The sequence below is a fragment of the Ceratotherium simum genome, chromosome 17 (assembly GCF_057802395.1).
Source record: "Ceratotherium simum simum isolate JZ-2026a chromosome 17, ASM5780239v1, whole genome shotgun sequence".
Taxonomy (NCBI): Eukaryota; Metazoa; Chordata; class Mammalia; order Perissodactyla; family Rhinocerotidae; genus Ceratotherium; species Ceratotherium simum.
The window spans coordinates 15,068,656-15,087,955 of record NC_141916.1 but is presented as its reverse complement, the minus strand read 5'-3'; the positions used below and the strand labels follow the sequence as shown (position 1 = coordinate 15,087,955).

The 19,300-nt window shown below is 49.8% G+C and overlaps 1 protein-coding gene across 1 annotated transcript; it reads right to left on the bottom strand.

Moving 5' to 3' along the window:
• Nucleotides 1–16,202: 16,202 nt before the first annotated feature.
• Nucleotides 16,203–18,362, bottom strand: LOC101391740 (glycosylation-dependent cell adhesion molecule 1-like). Its single transcript, XM_087442000.1, has 4 exons — nt 18,299–18,362; nt 17,577–17,621; nt 16,614–16,796; nt 16,203–16,333 (listed from the first exon to the last, which is right to left on the bottom strand). The coding sequence occupies exons 1-4, from the start codon at nt 18,360–18,362 to the stop codon at nt 16,203–16,205; spliced, it is 423 nt and encodes a 140-aa protein (XP_087298126.1).
• Nucleotides 18,363–19,300: the final 938 nt, after the last annotated feature.

Below are 19,300 nucleotides of genomic sequence, written 5' to 3'. Positions count from 1 at the left end.
GCCCGCCTCTACTCTGGGAGCTGACTCTGGGTTGATGGGGCTGCTCTTTGTCACTCTCAGCACTTTCCGCTTCTATTTATCTCTCCTCCTCACCCTCCCTAACCTTCTCATGCATTAATTCACTAATCCTCTCCACCAACCAGGAGGGAAGGCAGGTATTACGATCTTTATTTTACTTTTCAAGGGCAGGGTCGTGTAGAGAGGTGATGCTGGGATGGGCTGCCTGGGTTGGGATTTGGGAGGTCAGAGTGCAGTTTCTCCCTCTGCTCCCAAGTCTCTGGACTGCTGTGGGCAATCACTCCTCCCCTGCACACTGGTCTCAGTTTCCTCGTCTGTAAAATGAGGGGGACCATGTGACCCTTCAGGTTTCTTGCTCTTCTAATATATTTTTTTTTTTTTGTGAGGAAGATTAGCCCTGAGCTAACATCTGTTGCCAATCCTCCTCTTTTTGCTGAGGAAGACTGGCCCTGAGCTAACATCCGTGCCCATCTTTCTCCACTTTATATGGGACGCCGCCACAGCATGGCTTGACAAGCAGTGCGTCGGTGCTCACCTGGGATCTGAACCCCGGGCCGCCGCAGCGGAGCGCACGGACTCAACCGCTATGCCATGGGACAGGCCTCCCTGTTCTAATATTTGTCATTCTGAGTTAAGTGTGTTCCAGCCACATAGCCAGGAAGTCTCAGAACCAGGGTTGGAACCCAGGAGGCAGGGGCCTTACCTCTACCTTTGCATTTCTCCCTGCCTGGCCATTGAGGCTTGTTGAATACACGATGCATGCATGCTTTTTCACACACAGCTCTGAGGAGGTGAGGCTAGAGACGGATTTTATACACCCAAAGGAGCAATGACCCCATCCAAGTGGGGTCGCCATATGCTCATACTAATTTGCCGCAGTTTCTCAAACATTTCTGGAAACTCTTTTGGAAGCATCTCAGAGCTTGTGGCATATGCTCTGAAAATCCTCACTGGGGAGTGAATCTTTGTCCTCCAGGGTGGCTTTGCTCTTCTGGAAATGACTGAGAGTCTTTAGGGGCCAAGTCTTGTGAAGAAGGAGGGAGGCCAGGTGGGGGGCAGAACTTGATCTGGAACAGAGGTGTGGGTAGCCTGCAGTGAGACTGTGTGTACCCTGGGGCTCCAAAGCCCATCTAGAAGGCCTCTGTGAGAGAATTTTCCAGAGCTTCTTGTGAGCCCAGCAGCCCCACTGGAGTAGACATGTGGCCTCTCCGGGGATGATGTGGAAGGCCCAGCCTCCTCCAACTGTAAGTCCTGGTTTGCCTGTGAAAAAGCCCATCGTTGCAATTCTGCCAGGCTCGGGTGCACACCCCCCCGCATCTGGCACTCTTGGGAATGGGGCCAGAGCTGGTGATGCAAACAGACGGGATGCTCATTTCCAAAGTACTTTCCCTCTTCTCAAACCGCAAACTGCTAGAGGTGGAAGAGACTTAAAGATCAGCCAATCCAACCTCCTTGAGCCAGAGAGGGGAAACTGAGGCCAAGAGAATGGAAGCAGTTCTCCCAAGGACTAGAACCCATGCCGATGTTTTTCCCAAGAAACCAGATTCGGTGGCTATGGCAGGGCAATGGTTGAACCTGAAGCAGGGGCATGGACCAGAGGACCTCTTGAGATGCATTTTGACCCTATGATCATCATCAGTCCAGAAGACCCAATCCCTAGCTAGCGCCTTCCATCCCCAGCTCTCTAACAGGTTGAATTTATTCTTCCATCAGTATTTATCGGGTATTCATTTGTGCCAGGCATTATGCTCAGTGCTGGGGATAGAGTGGAGCACAAAACAGATAGTCTCTGTCCGCTGGCATCTTACAGCCCAGCAGGGGTCAGGGCGGTGGTGGGCTCACCAAAGAATTATCAGTGATGTGTACTACAAAAGTGGAAGTACAAGAATGCATTGCATCGCAAAAAAAGGAAGACCCCCATAACCTCTGACTGCTCATACGCCCTACCCCCAGCCATACTAGCTCCTTCCATCATGGTGGTTAAACATCCAGCCTCTGGAGCAGTCTGCCTGTGTGCAAATCCCAGCTCTGCCACTTAGTAGCTCTGTGACCTTGGGCAAGTTGCTTAACTTCTCTGAGCCTCAGGTTTCTCACCTGTGATTAACAGGTATCCCTATTATTATAGTGAGGGGTAGGAAGAGGTAATGTCCATAAAGTGCCCGGCACCCATTAAGCACTTGAGAAATGGACATGAGTAGCGACGAGTTCATCTTAGCAAATGTTTTCTTCCTTAACTCTGGAAAAAGCAGGGATGAGGAAATGGGGATTTCAGAGCTTGCAGAATTGGGGTGTGTGTGTCTGCAGGACACCCCGTGCCCCTTTTCAGCCAGATCCTGCTCCTCCTCACCCTTGTCTGAGCAGCTGTTCCTGATGTCCAGCTGTGTCCTCATCAGCATGGATGGTCACCCTGCTCTGCTAATTAACACTCGCCCTGTTAATGATTAAAGCTAATGACTTTGACTTGGGGTTGGGATGGAAAATTCCCCAGCCACAGGACAGGGTGAGGGTTGGTTGCCAGGAGTAGGAGGGAAAGGCCCCCTGGGCTCTGGACATGTTGCTGATGGTAGGTGGCTGGGGGAGCAGATGCCTGGTTTTCTCCCAGGGCTGCTCAGCAGGGGAGTGTGGATGGAGGGGGGTCATTTGAAAGTTACAGCTCACCCTCCCCCCGCACTCCTCCCAGGCTTGGCAGAGGGCACTGGGCACCAGCCCCAGCCTTGGCATTGCTCTGGCCAGGGGTTGGCCATTGATTGCTGCTGCAGCAGGAAGGACCAGGGCGCGATGGTGTGTTAGTTCCCAAGGCTGCTGTGAAAAAGTACCACTAACTGGGGGGGCTTAAAACCACAGGAATGTCTTCCCTCACAGTTCTGGGGGCTAGGAGTCTGAAATCAAGATGTCAGCATGCTTCCTCTGAAGGCTCTGGGGAGAATCCTTGCCTCTCTCCACTTCTGAGGCCCCAGGTGTTCCTTGCTGTGTGGCAGCGTCACTCCAATCTCTGCCTCTGTCTTCACGTGGCCTTCTTCCCCCTTGTGTGTCTCTCTGTGTCCTCTCCTCTTCTTATGATGACATCAGCCATTGGATTTAGGATACACCCTAAATCCAGGATAATTTCAACTCAAGATCCTTAATTAATTACATCTGCAAAGACCCTATTTCCAAATAAGGTCACATTCTGAGATTCTGGGTGGACATGAATTTTTTTTTTTTTTTTTAAAGATTTTATTTATTTTATTTTTTCCCCCCAAAGCCCCAGTGGGTAGTTGTACGTCGTAGCTGCACATCCTTCTAGTTGCTGTATGTGGGACTCGGCCTCAGGATGAACGGAGAAGTGGTGCCTCGATGCGCACCCGGGATCCGAACCCGGGCCACCAGCATCGCAGAGCGCGCACTTAACCACCAAGCCACAGGGCCGGCCCTGGACATGAATTTTTTGGAGACACTATTTAACCCGCTATAGATGGTGAGATGGGGCAGGGAGGTGGCGAGCGCTCTAGGAGGCCGTGCTGGAGCTGGCACAGGCGAGAGGCACCGTGTCTGCAGGAAATAGAGAAAGTGCTCAGGACCTCTGGGTGGGGTTGGACTGGGTCTCAAGAGGCCTAGAAATGGAGGCTACTGATGGTAAAGAGGCAAAGGGATAGGAGCAAGGGTGTTCTAGATTGGAGGAAAGAAGGCTGAGGAGACTTGGAAGGGAAAATCCTGGGTCTCTGCTTTGGAGGAGAGTGTAACTTAAGTTATCTTATATGTTGCATATTGTACATATATATTATATATGGTACATATTTTATATTGTATACCATATATTATATGACAACCACAAATTGTCATGTAATAAAAAAAATTAGTTGCATTTTGATTACAAGATGAATTTGAATTCATGACACAATCCTTTATACTTTATTGGGGTGGTGGGCGTGGGTAATTTTTTCCCTGGCTCCTGGGTGAAAACCCAGGAAAGCCTCTTAATTATTCCGCTCACTCTTAGGTAAGAGACAGGCTCAATTCAGAACTTAGAACAACCAGGCCAGTATATGAATTAAAACCTGAACTATTTAATGTCCCTCTTCTGCAGCCTGTTGGGCCCTGCTTCAGTTGGAGCTGGGAAAGGGGAGAGTGGCTGGCTTCCACTCTGTCTTTCTGTTGTGTTCTCCCTCCCCCTCCACCCCCAGTCTTGCCCTTCACCCACTCTCACTAGATGCTCCTTCCTAGTGAGGGGTGTTGGTGAGGAGGTGGGGGTGGTGTGGAGTGACAAGAAGGGGCGGGTGAGTTTCTACATGGGTTTCTACTCAGCATCTCCTCCATCAGCTGGTGGAGTCCTCACGCCTTCCTCTCTGATGTTCTCTACTGACTCTTCTCTCATGGATGCCTTCCCGGCTCCTCAGAGCTTTGCTGTCAGCCCTGTTCACCTGTGTTCCCTTATCCTGGGAACTTGAGCCTCCTTCCTTGGCTGCTGGGGTCCTTTTGCCCCTTGAGGTCGCCCTATTGGACAGCACCCAAGATGGATGAGTGGGATATATGTCTTTGTCTCTCCTCTCTTCTAGGACCCACAGCCGGCTCTTCCTTTGCCAGGCAAACTCCGGGAGCCCAGGGCATCCCAGGGCACCAGCTCTGCCAGCCTGCCCACACGGCTGATCTCTGATCCTTCTCTCTCCTTCTAAACTTCTGGGTGGCACCCAGGCCCCAGGACACTTTGCCCCCAACTCTAGGGGCCACATATTCAGCTCTTGGGGTAACCCATTGCAAGGTTTGGTGTGAGGGGGTGGGCCCTTCTCCCCTTCCTTGGGAGAGAGGGGATGGAGCCCAGAGCACAGCTTTCTCCATGCATTTCCTCCTCACAGAATCCTCCCTTTTCTCCACACTGTGACACCTTTTTATAGCCTCTATCTGGCTGAGGGGTCAGAAACCAGTTCTTAAAAATTTTCTTTGAAATTCTTCATACGATGATTTGGCACCTCACTTTGAAATTTCATCTATTGTATCCCGGTGCCTAGTTGAAATTCCAATTTTAATATCCCATTACAAAAGCATCTGAGACAGTTAAGATTGTGCTGAGAGAGAGGGGCACTTCATGTCGGGAAGGTGAGGGCACCACCAAACGGCCTAGAGGCGGTGCGGCCACCAGAGGGCAGCAGATCCTGCTTCAAACTCTGTTTCCTTCCGTGGACTCATCCAAATTAGATTTTTTCATTCAATTCCCAGGGACAGGTGGCGCCCACATGATGGGCCACCTGCAGGGACTCAGCTCTCCCGGTATCTAAACCAGTTCCCCAATGTTGGCCCTGATGTCTGACTTTCTGCAGTCTAACCACTGTTCTTCCACTGGAAGCATCAAAAATGTCCGTCTGCATTTGACGGGAATGGCCATTCGCTAAACACCTACATTGTAACGGGCTTGGAGATTAAAGCCACACTCTCTGCTCTGGAGAAGCCCCACCAGGGAAGGAGACCTGTGAACAGACACGATGAACTGCAAAATAGTAACTGCTGTTGCAGAGGCAGAAATAAGGGCTTTGTATGGAACCCATAGAGACAGGAGAGCAGGCTGGTGGTTGCCAGGGGCAGGGGTGGGGGAAATGGGTGAAGGTGGCCTAGAGGCACAAACTTCTAGTTAAAAGATGAATAAGTCCTGGGGATGTAATGTACAGCATGGGGACCGTAGTTAACAATACTGTATTGAATATTTGAAAGTAGCTAAGAGAGTAAATCTTAAAAGTTCTCATCACACACACACACACACAAGATTGTAACTATGTCAAGTGATGGATGTGCTAACTAAACTAATTGTGGTCATCATTTCCCAATATATACGTATATCAAATCATTACGTTGTACACCTGAAACTTATACAATGTTATATGTAATTATATCTCAATAAAGCTGGGGAAAAAAGAAATAAGGGCTTTGGGAGCACTGAGCAAGGAGCAGGAGTTGAGAGGACTTCATGGAGGAGGGGGAATTGGAGTTAGGTTTGTTTTTTAAGGATGAGGAGGACTTTGGGGAAAAAGAGGTGTGAGAATAAAGGGAAGGGAGGTTGACAAATCCTGGGGGACAAGGGAGCTGACAGGTGACAGGGAGGCGGAGGGTGGCGGAAAGTGGTGGGTTGTCTGGGCTGTGTCTGAGGACCGGGGGGAGACTGGGGCCCAGTGGGGGGGACTTTGGGAAAACTCCGTTTTCTGCTATTAGCAGAAGCAGAGCTCCCTTTCCACTCCCCAGTGTCCAGGAGGAGGGTCCGAGGCTAGATGGCTGCGAGGATTTTATTGAACTTGGAGGTTACTAGAGGAAACGGGGAGGATGGGCACCTTGAGCTTCTCAGAGAAGAAGCTCTTGAAGGATTTGACATTGTTTAGCTGAAAGAAGACTCCATTAGGGTGGGTTGATCTCGGCATAACAGGCTGATGAAGCATGGGCCTTGGAGGGAGTCAGATGGGTGTTGGCACAAATCCTGGTTCTTCCAATACCCGCGTGGCCCTGGGCTGATTGCTGTACCTCTCAAGCTTATTTCCTAATCTACAGAATGGGAATAGTAATTCCTACATGCTAGGATGTTGCACGTATTGAGTGAGATAATATACGTGAAACGCTCAGCACGGTGCCTGGGAAGCGCTTGTGAAACGGCAGCATTTATTATTAGAATGATAATTGCCTTCAGATGTTTCAAAGGTTGTCACATGGAAACAACTGACTTCTCCATGCTGCTTGCCAGGCTGAACTAGCGATGCAATTCGAGGGGGACGGATCTGGGCTGGCTGGAAGGAAGAACGCTCTTACAGTCAGAGCCACTCAAGCCTGGAAGAGGCTGCATGGTGGCTAAGGAGATCTCTGTCTCTGGAAGTACCCAAGTGGCTGCCTGGGGCGGTCCTTATATTGGGCCCAAAGCTGGACTTTTAAGGGCTCTGTCTAACTCAATTCTTTGGGATCCTGGGTTGTTCTGAAGATTCTGTGATTCCCCTTTGAGGAGAAGGGCCCCTGGGGCAGGAAGATGGAGGCTGCAGTGGTGAGAATCAGTGCCTTCCTGGTGTAGGGCCAAATCACCGCAGACCTTAGCTATCCTGTCTCCTCAGGGGAGGGGAGTGGAGGGCATGCGGGTGGCTCTGTGGAGGTTGTCCCGTCCCTCCTCCTGCGTCCACTTGACAGAACTCCATATTCTGTGTAGGAAGTTCGGGAGTGGCGGGGGATATTCTTTAGAAAGACTTCCCTCACCCACAATAAAAGAAAGTCCCCATTCTAGGGTCTCCCTATCTGAACCTCAGGCTTCCTCACTGCAGGATCTGGACCTCTGGGACTGTATCATGTTCTCTGGGAATGAAGTCTTTTCCTCACCTCTGCATGAATCCTGGAGAGGCCGGGGAAGGGAGCACTGGCCTTTGAACAAAGGCTTCTCAGCCCTTATCAGGAGCTTTTCTTCCCAACCGCCCTGAGGGAGGGAGACCCTCCTCTGCACCCCCCCCCCCCCCCCGACTTCCCTGGGCCCCTTTCTATTACAGGAGAAATTTACTCCCTTCTTCACAAGGGAGTGAGTGTTGGAGTGAACGTTTCTAGTCTCTCTCTGTCCCTTGCTTGCTCCTTCCTAGGAGAACAGTAGCTAATTTCACCAATCACTTCATTCATTCATTCATTCATTCGTTCGTTCAATTCACTCATGAATTCAATTCAGATTCATTCATTGAACTCTGTTTGCCCAGTAATTACTGTTCAAGGAACTAGAGAGAAAGTGGTGAATACTGATGATCGACAGGCTGCCAGGTTTCATGGAGCTTACATTTTTGTGAGGCAGAAAGTATATAAACAAATAAACAAGTGTATAGATAAGATAGTTTCAGAGCATGGTATGTGCAGTGAGGGAATATACACGGTGAGGCGATAGAATTAACTAGTGTGAGGGTGGATAGGGGTGGGCACTGAATGGAGTGGCCAGGGAAGCTCTCTGAGAAGAGATTTTTGAGCTGAGACCTGGAGGATGAGAGGGAGTCAGCTATGCAAAGAGCAAGAGGAACAGTGTTCTAAGTAGAGGGAACAGCAAGGATGAAATCCCTGAGCTGGGGAAGATGCTGGTGTGTCCCAGGACATGAGGGATACCAGCATGGCTGTGATGTATTGAGCAGGAGAGCAGAATGAGATGAGGTTGGGGGATCAGTGGGAGGCAGGCCATGCAGGGCTTGTAGGCCCTGGTAAAGAGTTTGGATTTTATTCAAAGTGTAATTGGAAAACACATCAGGGTTTTAAGTGGCAGTCTGACTGCCATGATTTGATATATCGTTTAAAAAGATCACTTGTCTAAATGCTGAATGGAGGATGGATTGGAAGGGGTAAGAGTGGAGGCAGAAAGGTTAGTCAGGACGCCATTGCAGAAGTCTAAGTGATAAATCTTGGTGGTGGAACTAGGGTGGTGGCAGTGGAGATGGGGAGAGAGGGATGAAGTCAAGACGTATTCTGGAGATAGGGTCTAAGGCCCTGTTGACGTATTGATTGTGGGGACTGAGGGAAAGGCATAAATCATAAAGAATATGGCAGTTATATTTAATGAGATAGGAAGATGAGGTGGACAAGTATATTAAGATACTGATTCAGGTGCAGTAGCAAGGTCCTAATACTACGGCTTAAACAGAGGTAAAACAGGGGTAATGTGGTGGCTCCACAATATTCAAGATTCAGGCTCTTTCTGTCTTGTTACTCTTTCTTTTTCAACGTGTGGCTTCCATTTAGTGGCCTCCAGCTGCCACCTCTTCATCTCATTCCAGTCAGTGGGAAGGGGAGAAAAGAGAAAGGGAGGACATACTCCTTTTCTGTCAAGGACACCACCCATAATTTGCCCCTATTTGCTCATATCCTACTGGCCACAGCCTAGTCACATGGCCACATCTAGCTGCAAGGGAGCCTGGGAAATGTAGTCATTAGCTACGTGGAAAAAGTTGGGGGTGGGCAGTGGGTTGGAGGTCTAGATAAGGCCGAAGAGTTTTTACAATGGGACTTCTAGAGTAAAGGAGGTGGAAGGTCAGGAGGTTGTAGACAGAGGGTGGAATTCTTGAACTGGAGATTTTGGAGGTTACTGCAGCAAAGTGTGGGCTGAGGTACAAAGGTCAAGGGCTGAGAACCCAGAGTGCTGGAGAGGTCATCTGTGTGACTGTTGAACGTCCTCAAGAATGCTGACAGGAGCAAGCCGGGAGAGGAAGACCAGGAGCTGAGGTCGGTGAATGAGGGAGGGGCTGGGTAGAGGGGCAGCTGTATTCTGAGCTTCAAAGGAGGGAGCTTTTGAAGTCGGGAAGAGGCGCAGTGGTGGAGAAGCAGCAATGGGGAGCAAGGAGGAGTCCCCTTCCTCCCTTCTGGCTCCAAGGTGACTGGTGGTAAGGGAGGAAGCAGCTTCCACTGAGAACCTGGCACAGCTGTGGGGTTCTTAGGCAATCTTAAAATGGCATTTAAGATTAAGCAATAGAGAGAATATTCAAAACAAGACATTGGCAGTATCAAGGAGTGTGCTGATCACAGATCCGGAATTCTAGAGGGCACAGTAAAAGGGTTTGGGAGAGAAAGACCAGGCAGAGAACTGGGTTGGATTAGGGGCAGACAGAGCTGAATGGAGATGGGAGTCTGGATAACAGAGTCCTGGAGGCTTTGGTTCGGCCCTGGGGTGATTGAGGAAAACAGAACTGGCGTGACAGGAGGGACCTGGTTGGCCACTTTCCCCCAAGAGCAGTCAGGACAGGGTATAGCTTGATGGTCTGGGGCCTCTGGCAACTGATTCCTGTGGTACCAAGTCCTAAGGGGACGCGAGTGGCGGCCGATCCCATGCGAGCAGGCATGTGTGGTAGCAGAATAATGGCCCCTGGGATGTCCACATCCTGATCCCCAGAACCTGTGAATCTGTTAGATTACATGGCAAAGGGGAATAAGGTTTTGGGTGGAATTAAGGTTGCTAATCAGCTGGCTTTAAAATAGGGAGATTATCTACATTATCTGACTGGTCCAATGTAATCACAAGGGCCCTTAAATGGGGAAGAGGGAATCAGGAGAGAGAACCAGACTGATGGTGAAGTGTGAAGAACTTGGCTGGATGTTGCCGGCTTTGAAAATGGGAGAACGCAGTGGGAGCCAAGGAATATGGGCACCTCTAGAAGCTGGAAAGGGCGCAGAAACGGATTCTCCCCAGAGCCTTCAGAGAGGAATGTGGGCCTCCTGACACCTTGATTTTAGCCTGGTGAAACCCATCTTGGACCTCTGACCTCCAGACTACAAGATAATAAATTTGTGTTGTTTTGAGCCAGTATGTTTGTGATAATTTGTAATTAGAAAACTAATACAGGATGAAAGGATCTCCTCTTCCAGGTGACTGCTCCCTCTCGCAGGGTGGGATGCTACGGCAGCTGTGAGACAGAATGTTTATTGGACGTGTTTCACCAGCGAGTGGAGTTAACGCACTAACATGACTGTTCCTGAATAGCGTTGCCTCTTTCTCTGCTGCTCTCTCATGATGCAAACATACTTGGACAGGGCTTCCCCTTCCTCCCTCTCCCCTGGGGGTGTCTTCTGTTTCCTTCTCTGTTTAGGGCTCAGGCAGGGAGGAAGAAGCAGAGGAGGCCCCTTTTGGACTGGTGTCTCGATTGCATTCTCCAGCTCAGCTTGCCAGAGAGGTCAGAGTGCTGTGGGTTATCTGGTGCTTGCCTGGCCATTAATAAAACTGATACTTTGGTCTCTGTTTTGCCCTCTGTTTGCGGGGCGCCCTCTCCATTGGCCGGATTCAGAGGGGTGGAGGGATGATATACTGGCAGGCCTCCCTGGGGCCCTGACAGTAAAATCAAGGACTGGCCTCAGAGCCTCCAGTACCATGGATTTTAATAGGCCGTGGCTCTGGAGGCAACTCTGACCTGCAGCGTTATAGGTACAGTTGAAGCTGGGATGAAATTACCCCAATTCCATGTGGGTAGGGCAGAAGACTGTTAAATTTTGGCTTCAAATTATTCGTGCTGATCTTTAGTAAGTTATGCTAAATTGGCTGTCCCAGATCCTAACTGTCCACTTTGTTCTGAACTGCATTTAGGGCCACAGAAGGAACGATGGCGGGATTTTATTTATGGTTTGTCTATAGACTCTAGAATTATTTCCTACCACACAGTCTCCAATTGGCTCTGGGATGTACATTTATTAAGCCCTGACCAGGGTTGTGGATTTCAGACGCCTGTGTGGGATTGATCACAGAGGTGTGTTGGACTTTATACAGATAAAAAGGACCAGGACCCCTTATATGGAGGCAATGCCAACGTGGGTGAAAGTGGAGAAAACCTCAATGGAATTGTTATAAACCTGAAGGATAAGAGAAAAATGAAGAAGTCTTGTACCTGGAACACCCTGTCTCTAGAAATCAGACTTATTCAGGGAATCAAGGAGACCTGGGGTCCGTGGAAGACACAAGTCTTGGTCTTGTAGTGAGAAAAGTCAGCAAGAAAGGGAAAGAAGAAAGAAGTTCTGTTCATTGAGCTTGGGGAAGAGACAAGATTTTCTTGGGAGAAAGGTAGAGTTTTAGAGGCCATGCTTGAAATATATAAAAGAAAAAGGAAATGTTTCCAAATCTAAATGCTTTTAAGGACAGAACTGGAAAAGGGCTGAACATTTATTCATTTCTAGATCAGGGAGGATGAATGGGGCCTGGATTTAACAACGATGCAAAGCTGAGAGAGGCCGCTAGAGGGAGCGTGGACCCAGGAAACCAGTGGAGACAGTTACTTGCTTAGTGTGAGGGATGAAAAGCCCAGGAGATTTAGTGACGTATACGGTGAGTATTGTTGGGTAAGTTTTGAAGGGACACAGTTATTTGGGGTGGGGAGAGGTATTGCCCACGCCCTGAGGGACTATGCCCAGGAATCTGCAGAGGCAGGAACCTCCATGTAGTTACTGAGAAGACGAAACACACACTAAGCGGAATTCATGCAAGAGAGAAATAGATCTAGTCACATCTGAGTTAAATTGGGACTATTGGGAGCATTATTTTAAATTTCTAAATATCACAAGATGACATAAATGTCTTAAATGCCTCAGTTTGAGAGAAGAGACAGTAGGCATGCCCCCCAACCCTCTACTGGTAAACTTAATGCCCAAATTAACCTCTCTGTGGGAGGTTTCTCTCAACTGAGATTTAAGTTCACGTGCTGGGAACTCCAAAGAGCTGGTGCAGACTGAGCGCATCCTGGGGAGGTGAGTCAAGGTCTTCTCTCGTCTCTCTTCTCTCAGTACCGCTAAGTTTCTGCGTGGCGCGTTGCTGGCATTAGCAGCTTGATTCTGGCCCCCGTGTGTCGGGAGGAGGCTGTCACTGAGAAGCCTTGCCATCACCTCTTCTGTTCCAACTGCATTCTGCCCCAGCTAAGCGAGCCAAATTCCCGCCCCCTGTTCTGCAAGAGCGGCTGACTGAAGATGACAGGCAGGAGGAGCGCGGATGACAGAGGCTCATCCGCAAGCAGCAGCAGCAGCAGCACTCGAGGACGTCTGTGGAGCGTGCACGCGAGGCGGCTGTGGCTGAGTGCCGGCCCTCCCCTCCACAACATCTTTCTCTTGCACCTTGAATCCTCTTTAAAGGTTTTTTTTGCTCCCTTCCCCCCAAAACCCCCACAAAACACCGTGCACTAGGTTCTGGGCACTTAATTGCTTGAAGCCTGAGAATACGCTTGTGTTTCTAAGGTTTGTTGGTACCGAGCTGGTGCCACGGTATTCTGCCCTAGCTACTCTGACATTGAAAAAGAGGGACTGTGAGCTACCTGGGGATGGATTAGGTCAACTTTGGAGGTGCTGGAGGAACTGCTCACATTTCAGAGGGGAAAGATCAGGGTGCAGCCAGTTCCTCACTCCCAGGCATAATAGCCTTTTTCCTGACCCCAAGGGAACGCTCCCCCTGCTGGTGGCTCTCCACCGTCCTCATCCTCAGGAGGTTTGAGGTCTCACCCAGTCCCTCCTACTGTCACACCTTGGATGCGGCTCCCTCCAGACCAGGGAGAGGGTGGAGATGCAGGTACCTCACCCCTGTCCACACTCTGGGGAGCTGAAGTTACAGGGAGAGGGTGTGCCTCCCCTTTCCCTTCACATCCAGACCTCCTTCTGCCAAACAGCTGGAGTAACAGAAAGAACATTCTCTCCAGCCCATCCCAAGAGGTCACAGAGTTGTTTCAGGTGGGGGGGCCCAGCCAGAGCCCTGGCAGCTGGTTGGGGGAAATAGAGAACTGACCTTGTGGGAAATGGATATTCTTTTTTTGGTGGGGAAGATTGTCATTGAGCTACCATCTGTGCCAATCTTCCTCTGTTTTTTTTCGTACGTGAGGTGCCGCCATAGCCTGGCTTGATGAGTGATGTGTAGGTCCGCGCCTGGGATCTGAACCCGAGAACCTCAGGCTGCCAGAGCAGAGCAGGCAAACTTAACCACTATGCCACCAGGCAGGCCCTCGGAAATGGGTATTCTTTAGGAATGGGGATGTCTAGGCAAATGGACAAAGTTAGATTCCTGTGGAGTGAGACCTCCTGGCTAGGAAAGAGCAGAATAAGAAATTGGGAAGGGGGGGCCAGCCCAGTGGCGCAAGTGGTTAAGTGCGAGTGCTCCGCTGCTGCGGCTGGGGGTTCGCCGGTTCAGATCCTGGGCGCGCACCGATGCACCGCTTGGCGAGCCATATTGTGGTGGCGTCTCATATAAAGTGGAGAAAGATGGGCACGGATGTTAGCCCAGGGCCAGTCTTCCCCAGCAAAAAAAGAGGAGGATTGGCAGATGTTGGCACAGGGCTAATCGCCTCACAAAAAAAAAAAAAAAAGAAATTGGGAAGGGAAGAATTTCAGACTTTTATTTCCTTGCATTTTAATTTAAAAGGCAGTGTGTTTAAATTTTGTCCTTTGCCACTTTTGAAATTAGGAGGGGTTTATGTTCAAATTTAGGGCATTTTTTTGCTGCTAGTGTTGAATTATTGATATTTTATGCTACCAGTGCTTATCCTGTAACCTGCAAGTGAGCTGTACCGAGCAACGTGAGTGAGCTGATTGGCGAGAAAAACAGTTTAGGGCACAGTACAGTCTTGGAATTAATTTGTGTCCTATTTAGACGCAATTCAGAGTAAAGTGGCCATCCCACTGATTCCAGGAGGATGTGGTGAGAATCTGTTACTTCATTTTCTTCATCTGAAAATGCAGATAAATATTTTGTTTTTTGCAAGGATTAAATGAGTGAATATGTGTAAAGCATTTGGAAACCTATTTCCACATTTCCTATTTGGTAATCTATCTCTTATTTCCTCCTGCCACATAATAGGAGCTATAAAAACCCATGGGCCTTATTCTGGGCCACTTTTGTAGGTCCAAATGGCCAAGTATCTGTGAAGTGGGAGGCTGCTCTGCTGCACTGCTTCTCTCCGCTGTCCCTCCAGCCACACCTGTGGTTGATCGCAGCTCACCGCTGACCTGTGAAGCTCAAAGGGTTGAGAAAAGAGAAGGCCACTCTGTATTGGGGGCTTTCCCTTTTAGATGTTCCCCTCCCCACAAGAGGAGCAGGTGGGAGGGAGACTTTCCAGCCTACCTTTCCATTCCTTGCTTACTCTCTTTTAGGGGAAGAGTAGATGATCTTATGGGTGGGTGAGAGGCTGACAGCGGCTTCCCCAGCCCTGAATCTGTTCAGTCCATGAATCAGACAGGGGTGGGGGTAGGGATGGAGGGACAGGACAAGAGTAGAGGGCCCCTTTGGCCTGAGGTTTCCTGTCCGGCTTTAACAGAGAGCCCTGCATTTTGAGTTTATAGCACGGCTGTTCAGCCATTAGTAAAGAGGATACTTTGCTTTGATCCCTGTTAGGTAAAGACCCTCACGTCATTTTCTGTGTTGGTCTGAACTGGAGGGTCAGAAGGACAGGTCTAGGGCCTTTAGTCTCCAAGACACTTCAATTTTCCTAATCTAATCTCAGGAAACTTCCCCCCAATTCCTTCCTGAACTCCATAATCTCCCACCACTCTCCTCTGTCATTTTGGCAAGAATTTTTGCCTTGTCTCAAGCTACCGCTTGAGAAGGACCCATGATCGAACTTTCCATCTAAGCTGGGAGACGTTTTTGTGGAGTTGTGAGTGTGTCCTTGTATTAGAGGGGAGGGAGGGTAAACTAGAGGAAGTGGGCAGGTGGCAACTTTCTAGATCAGGAGAAAGCAAAGGGAGGAAGGAGATTATTTATCTGTCTCCAGCTCTGGACACACTTCCAGGGTTTCCTGGGCCAGGCCAGCACCAGCCCTGCGTTGCAGTAGGTTGGTCACTCAGTTGATCTTCTGAGCACATCTTTTTATAGGTCCTGGGGGTAGAACAATAGAGATCAGAGACTGCTTCCTTCCTGCCACCCCCTCTGCCTTTGAATGCACAGCCTTCCCTCCATTTGCAAGACAGAAAGAGATTTTTATTTCCCATTCTCTTCTTCCCCCGTTGAGTCCCATATGCCTTTACAGGGAACACTGACCAGGGCTGGGGAAAGGTTGGCATGTATTAGGTAGACGAGACTGGCACACACTCAGCACCTGGTGGATGTTTATTGAGTGGGTAAATGGGAGTCATTCACCCTGAGGTGAAGCAGAATTCTTGGCAGATGAGGATGTAGAGGAAAAAGGTGGAGAGAAGACAAGAGGGCCCAGGAGGGGATCCTGGGAGCAGAGAGTGAACAGTCAGGAAATGTGCCAGGGAAGGAACAGGGAGCTCAGAGAACCAGGAGAGGCAGCTTCATGGAAGGTCAGTGAGGAGGAACTTTCTAGAAGGGGTAATTGGCAATTCTACAGAGACAGTGAGGGGAGTCTGGATGGGGAAACAGTCCTGGGGGTCGTGGTTGTTGGTGACCTTTGGGAGAGCAGTGGCGGCAGGCTGGAGGCACACACAGGCAGCTGCAGGGGAATGAGGAGTGAGTGGGGGTGAGGAAGGGCGAGGGCAGCCTGGAGGGCCAAGACTTCACAAAGGGTATTTTGGGGTGTGGAGACTTGCACAGGTTTTTAAGCTGAGCGGGAGGAGAGATTTAAAATCAAAGGGATGGGGTACGCGAGGGGGCCTCCAGCCTTCCTTCCTGGCCCAGCAAAGCCACCACAGAGTCAGGCTTGGGATGCAACGCTTTAATAAGGAATGTGAAGGGCCGAGAGATGGTGGTCGGGGCCAGCGGAGTGCCGGTGCTGTAGGAACCTGCCGTGGCCCAGCCCGGGATGTGGGCTTCCTCATCATTAGGGCTTCATGACTTCGTGGGCACGAGGGAGTAGGCTTTTCAGATAGTTCGTGGTTTCTTTCATTGTTTTGTCCAGACTCATCCCGATTTTATGGCCAAGCTTGGCCAGTTTTCCCTCCGAGGTGGTTGCTGGGGAATGTTGTGAGAGAAATGTCAGAGTCAAGTTAGTGCCCCACGTTCCCCCATGCTCCAGCAATGACCTCCCACAGGGCTGGCATAGGCAACACTGGATCTGTTGAATCTCTTTTACCTTGAATTCTTGTTTCCCCTGTAGCTTCCTTTCTCTTTATAACCCCAACTATTCCCCCCGCAACTCCCCCACCCCCCTGCCCCGCGGAGGTAGTGTCCAGCCCCAGCCCTTTTCTGCTTAATGCCTTCCCAGCCTCTTCCCCTCTTCCCTGGCTCCTACCAGCCCTGGGAGTGAGTTCTGTAGTCTCTTCGAATTGAAGGGCAGCGTTCCTGAAATTGTCCTCCTGGGGTGTGAGGTGAAGCAGTTCAGGCTTTTGATTCTTTGTTCTCCTGGTAGATTTGATCACAGCATCCTTTTTGGAAACTTTCTCTGCTTTTCTAGCTTTTCTCTCGAGTTGGAAGTCTCCTTAAAAAGACAATGTCCTTCCTGGGGTGGCTGCTTGGGATGAGCTGGGCACCTGGGATCAGGGAGATGGAGGGAGGCAGGGAAGAGCTCATGGTAAGAGGTAGCGATATGTCATATCCCTTAATATGTGGGGGGTATCAGGGTAGAGTCGTTGCCCAGTTAGTGTAGACCAGGACTGAATCCCATACAAGAATCTATGTGCACCTGAAAGGCACATCCCTGATTCTGAATGCCACTGAATCGGAATTCCACTTCTAGCAAATTCACCTTCTCAATTAAAAGAGATTACGCAAACAATTGACCCATTGTCTGGTGCATAGGAGGGGTTCCGTAAATATTGGTTCTTTTCCTTCGAATTCTGGGTATTGCTTGAGTCTGCCTTCCCTGGCTGTCCCAGGTAAATTGGGGGAAGCTAACCTGAGACTAAACCATGTTTACAGATAACCCACAAAGCAGAATGCTGCAATATTCATGGCTTTTGGGCTGTGGGAGTGGGGATGAGCTCCTCCAGCATCTTCATACCAGGGTGAGCTGAAACTCACTTGAGTATGAGGTGTAGTCCCCACTCCCATCTCCAATGACTACTCAGTATGAAGTGCTCTTCAAACGTTTCTGGACCCCCGGGTCTTGACCAATTAGTGCAGCAGGAAGGATTAAAGTCAACACCAGGAGGGATAGTCTTTGCTCCACTTCTTCCTCAGATAGAGAATTCATCATTTACTGGACAGTCTTTTACTAACACCAACTTACTCTAAAGGATATCAGCATGAGACTTACAGCCATCTGTGAGCTGAGCCTCCAAGTGGATTTCGTCTTCTGGCTCTGAAAAATAATGGTTAAAGTCTCCAGAGGTCTCAAGACATTTAGACTGTGAGACGCTCCTCTGTAACCCCCTCCTGCCCCAGCACTCTTGGTCTCCTTTATCCTGCTCTATGCTTTCCTTAGCCCTTCTAACACACTATATAAATTCTTTAATACGCTTATTGTCTGTTTCTTCCTTCTAAAATGTAACCCCAGTGATGACTGAGGTCTCTAGTTTGTTCGTGTGTCCCAAGCACCTAGAACTATGTGTCTGGCACAGAGGAGATGCTCAATGAACAGCTGTTGAACAACTGTGTGCATATGTTTTGCCCTCATTGCACAGAGGGAGGCAGGGAGGTTCAAAGAAGGGTAGTGACTCTGTCTGGGTGTCCAGCATCATCAGAGGCTGGAATCTAATCTGAGTCTCTGTTGACCCATAGTCTGCCCTGATCTGGGGCCAGTTTGGCCCCTCTGGCCCCAGCCTCATGCTTTCTAGGGTGCAGTATTGTGGGGGTCATGTCCCCTGCCTCCATACCTAAGTCATCCCAGGGGTTGACTTTTGGTTCTGCATCTCCCTACCTGTCCACACAGCACGTTACAAGGATTAAGGAAAGACCTTCCCAGTGCTGAGGTCTCTCCAGCTGACAGCTTAGTGACCTCTAGGGGACAAAGAGGAGTGTGATGGAAGCCAGCCTCACCATTAAGGATGGCGAGAGAGATGAAGACTAAGCTGGCCAGCAGCAGGACGGTGAAGAGTTTCATGGTGGAGCCATAGCAGGATCTGTCTTCCCTGGGGAGGCTGATTAGCATTGCTGAGGAGGCAGCCTGCTGTTTGTTTTGGGGTAGGGACAGGCTCTGGGGAAGCTGGTTTAGGATTGGATCGGGGAGCATTCCAGGCTTCCCCTCCCAAGTTCCCTATTCTGAATACATTTGTTTTTGGGAACAGGGGATTCTGGGAAGCCAGTTAACAGGAAAGTAAGGCCTCCAGCATTCCGCTGGCCTGGGCCATGTCAGGGGTGTGCCAGCCCCAGGCGCCATCTCTGGAAGTCCTTGGAATACTAGGTGAGTGTGAGTGCCCCTCCTTCATGGTACTCATTGTTGGTATAATTGTACTTTCATCTGTGTGATCATTAATTAATATCTATTTCCCCCAGGAGAGTAGAACTTCCGTGCTGGCTGCAATTCTATCCATTTTATTTGCCATTGCTTTTCCAGCACCTAGAAAGGAGCTGGCACGTAGTAGAGCACAGAGTTATTAGTAGGGTGAATGAATAAAGGAAGGGCCAGGCTGTCCTCTAGGCTACAGATAAAGTTCCCTGTCAGTTCAGGAGTGAAGGAGACAGGCAGTTACAGGAATTCCAACCACATGCCAGGCACTGTCCTGAGTGTGCTCGTATGGGTGTTTTATTTAATTCATGGTGGTTGTGAGGTCTGTGTTATTTATCAAGCGAAGAAACTGATGTTCACAGAAGGGAGGTGACTTGCACAAGGTCACATATCTGGGTGGGTTTGAACCCAGGTTAGTCTAACTCCGAACTCTACGCCTTCCACACCCAGGGTCTGTTGGCTCCAAGACTGGGCAAAATGGAGCAGTGGGATGCCCTAAGGGGCACCTGAGAGGTGGTGGGGGATGCGCCTAGATGTGGGACCTGGGCCTGTTCCTAGGGACTGAACTGGCTGATCTCCTGTGCCCACCTCCG

Excerpts from the sequence above, each read along its gene's own strand:
- LOC101391740 (XM_087442000.1), bottom strand. The coding sequence starts at position 18,362 with ATGAAACTCTTCACCGTCCTGCTGCTGGCCAGCTTAGTCTTCATCTCT. Across the intron at positions 17,622-18,298 it reads CTCTCTCGCCATCCTTAATG|AGCCAGAAGACGAAATCCAC; the intron begins GTGAGGCTGGCT and ends ATTATTTTTCAG. Across the intron at positions 16,797-17,576 it reads GGCTCAGCTCACAGATGGCT|ACTTCCAACTCGAGAGAAAA; the intron begins GTAAGTCTCATG and ends CTTTTTAAGGAG.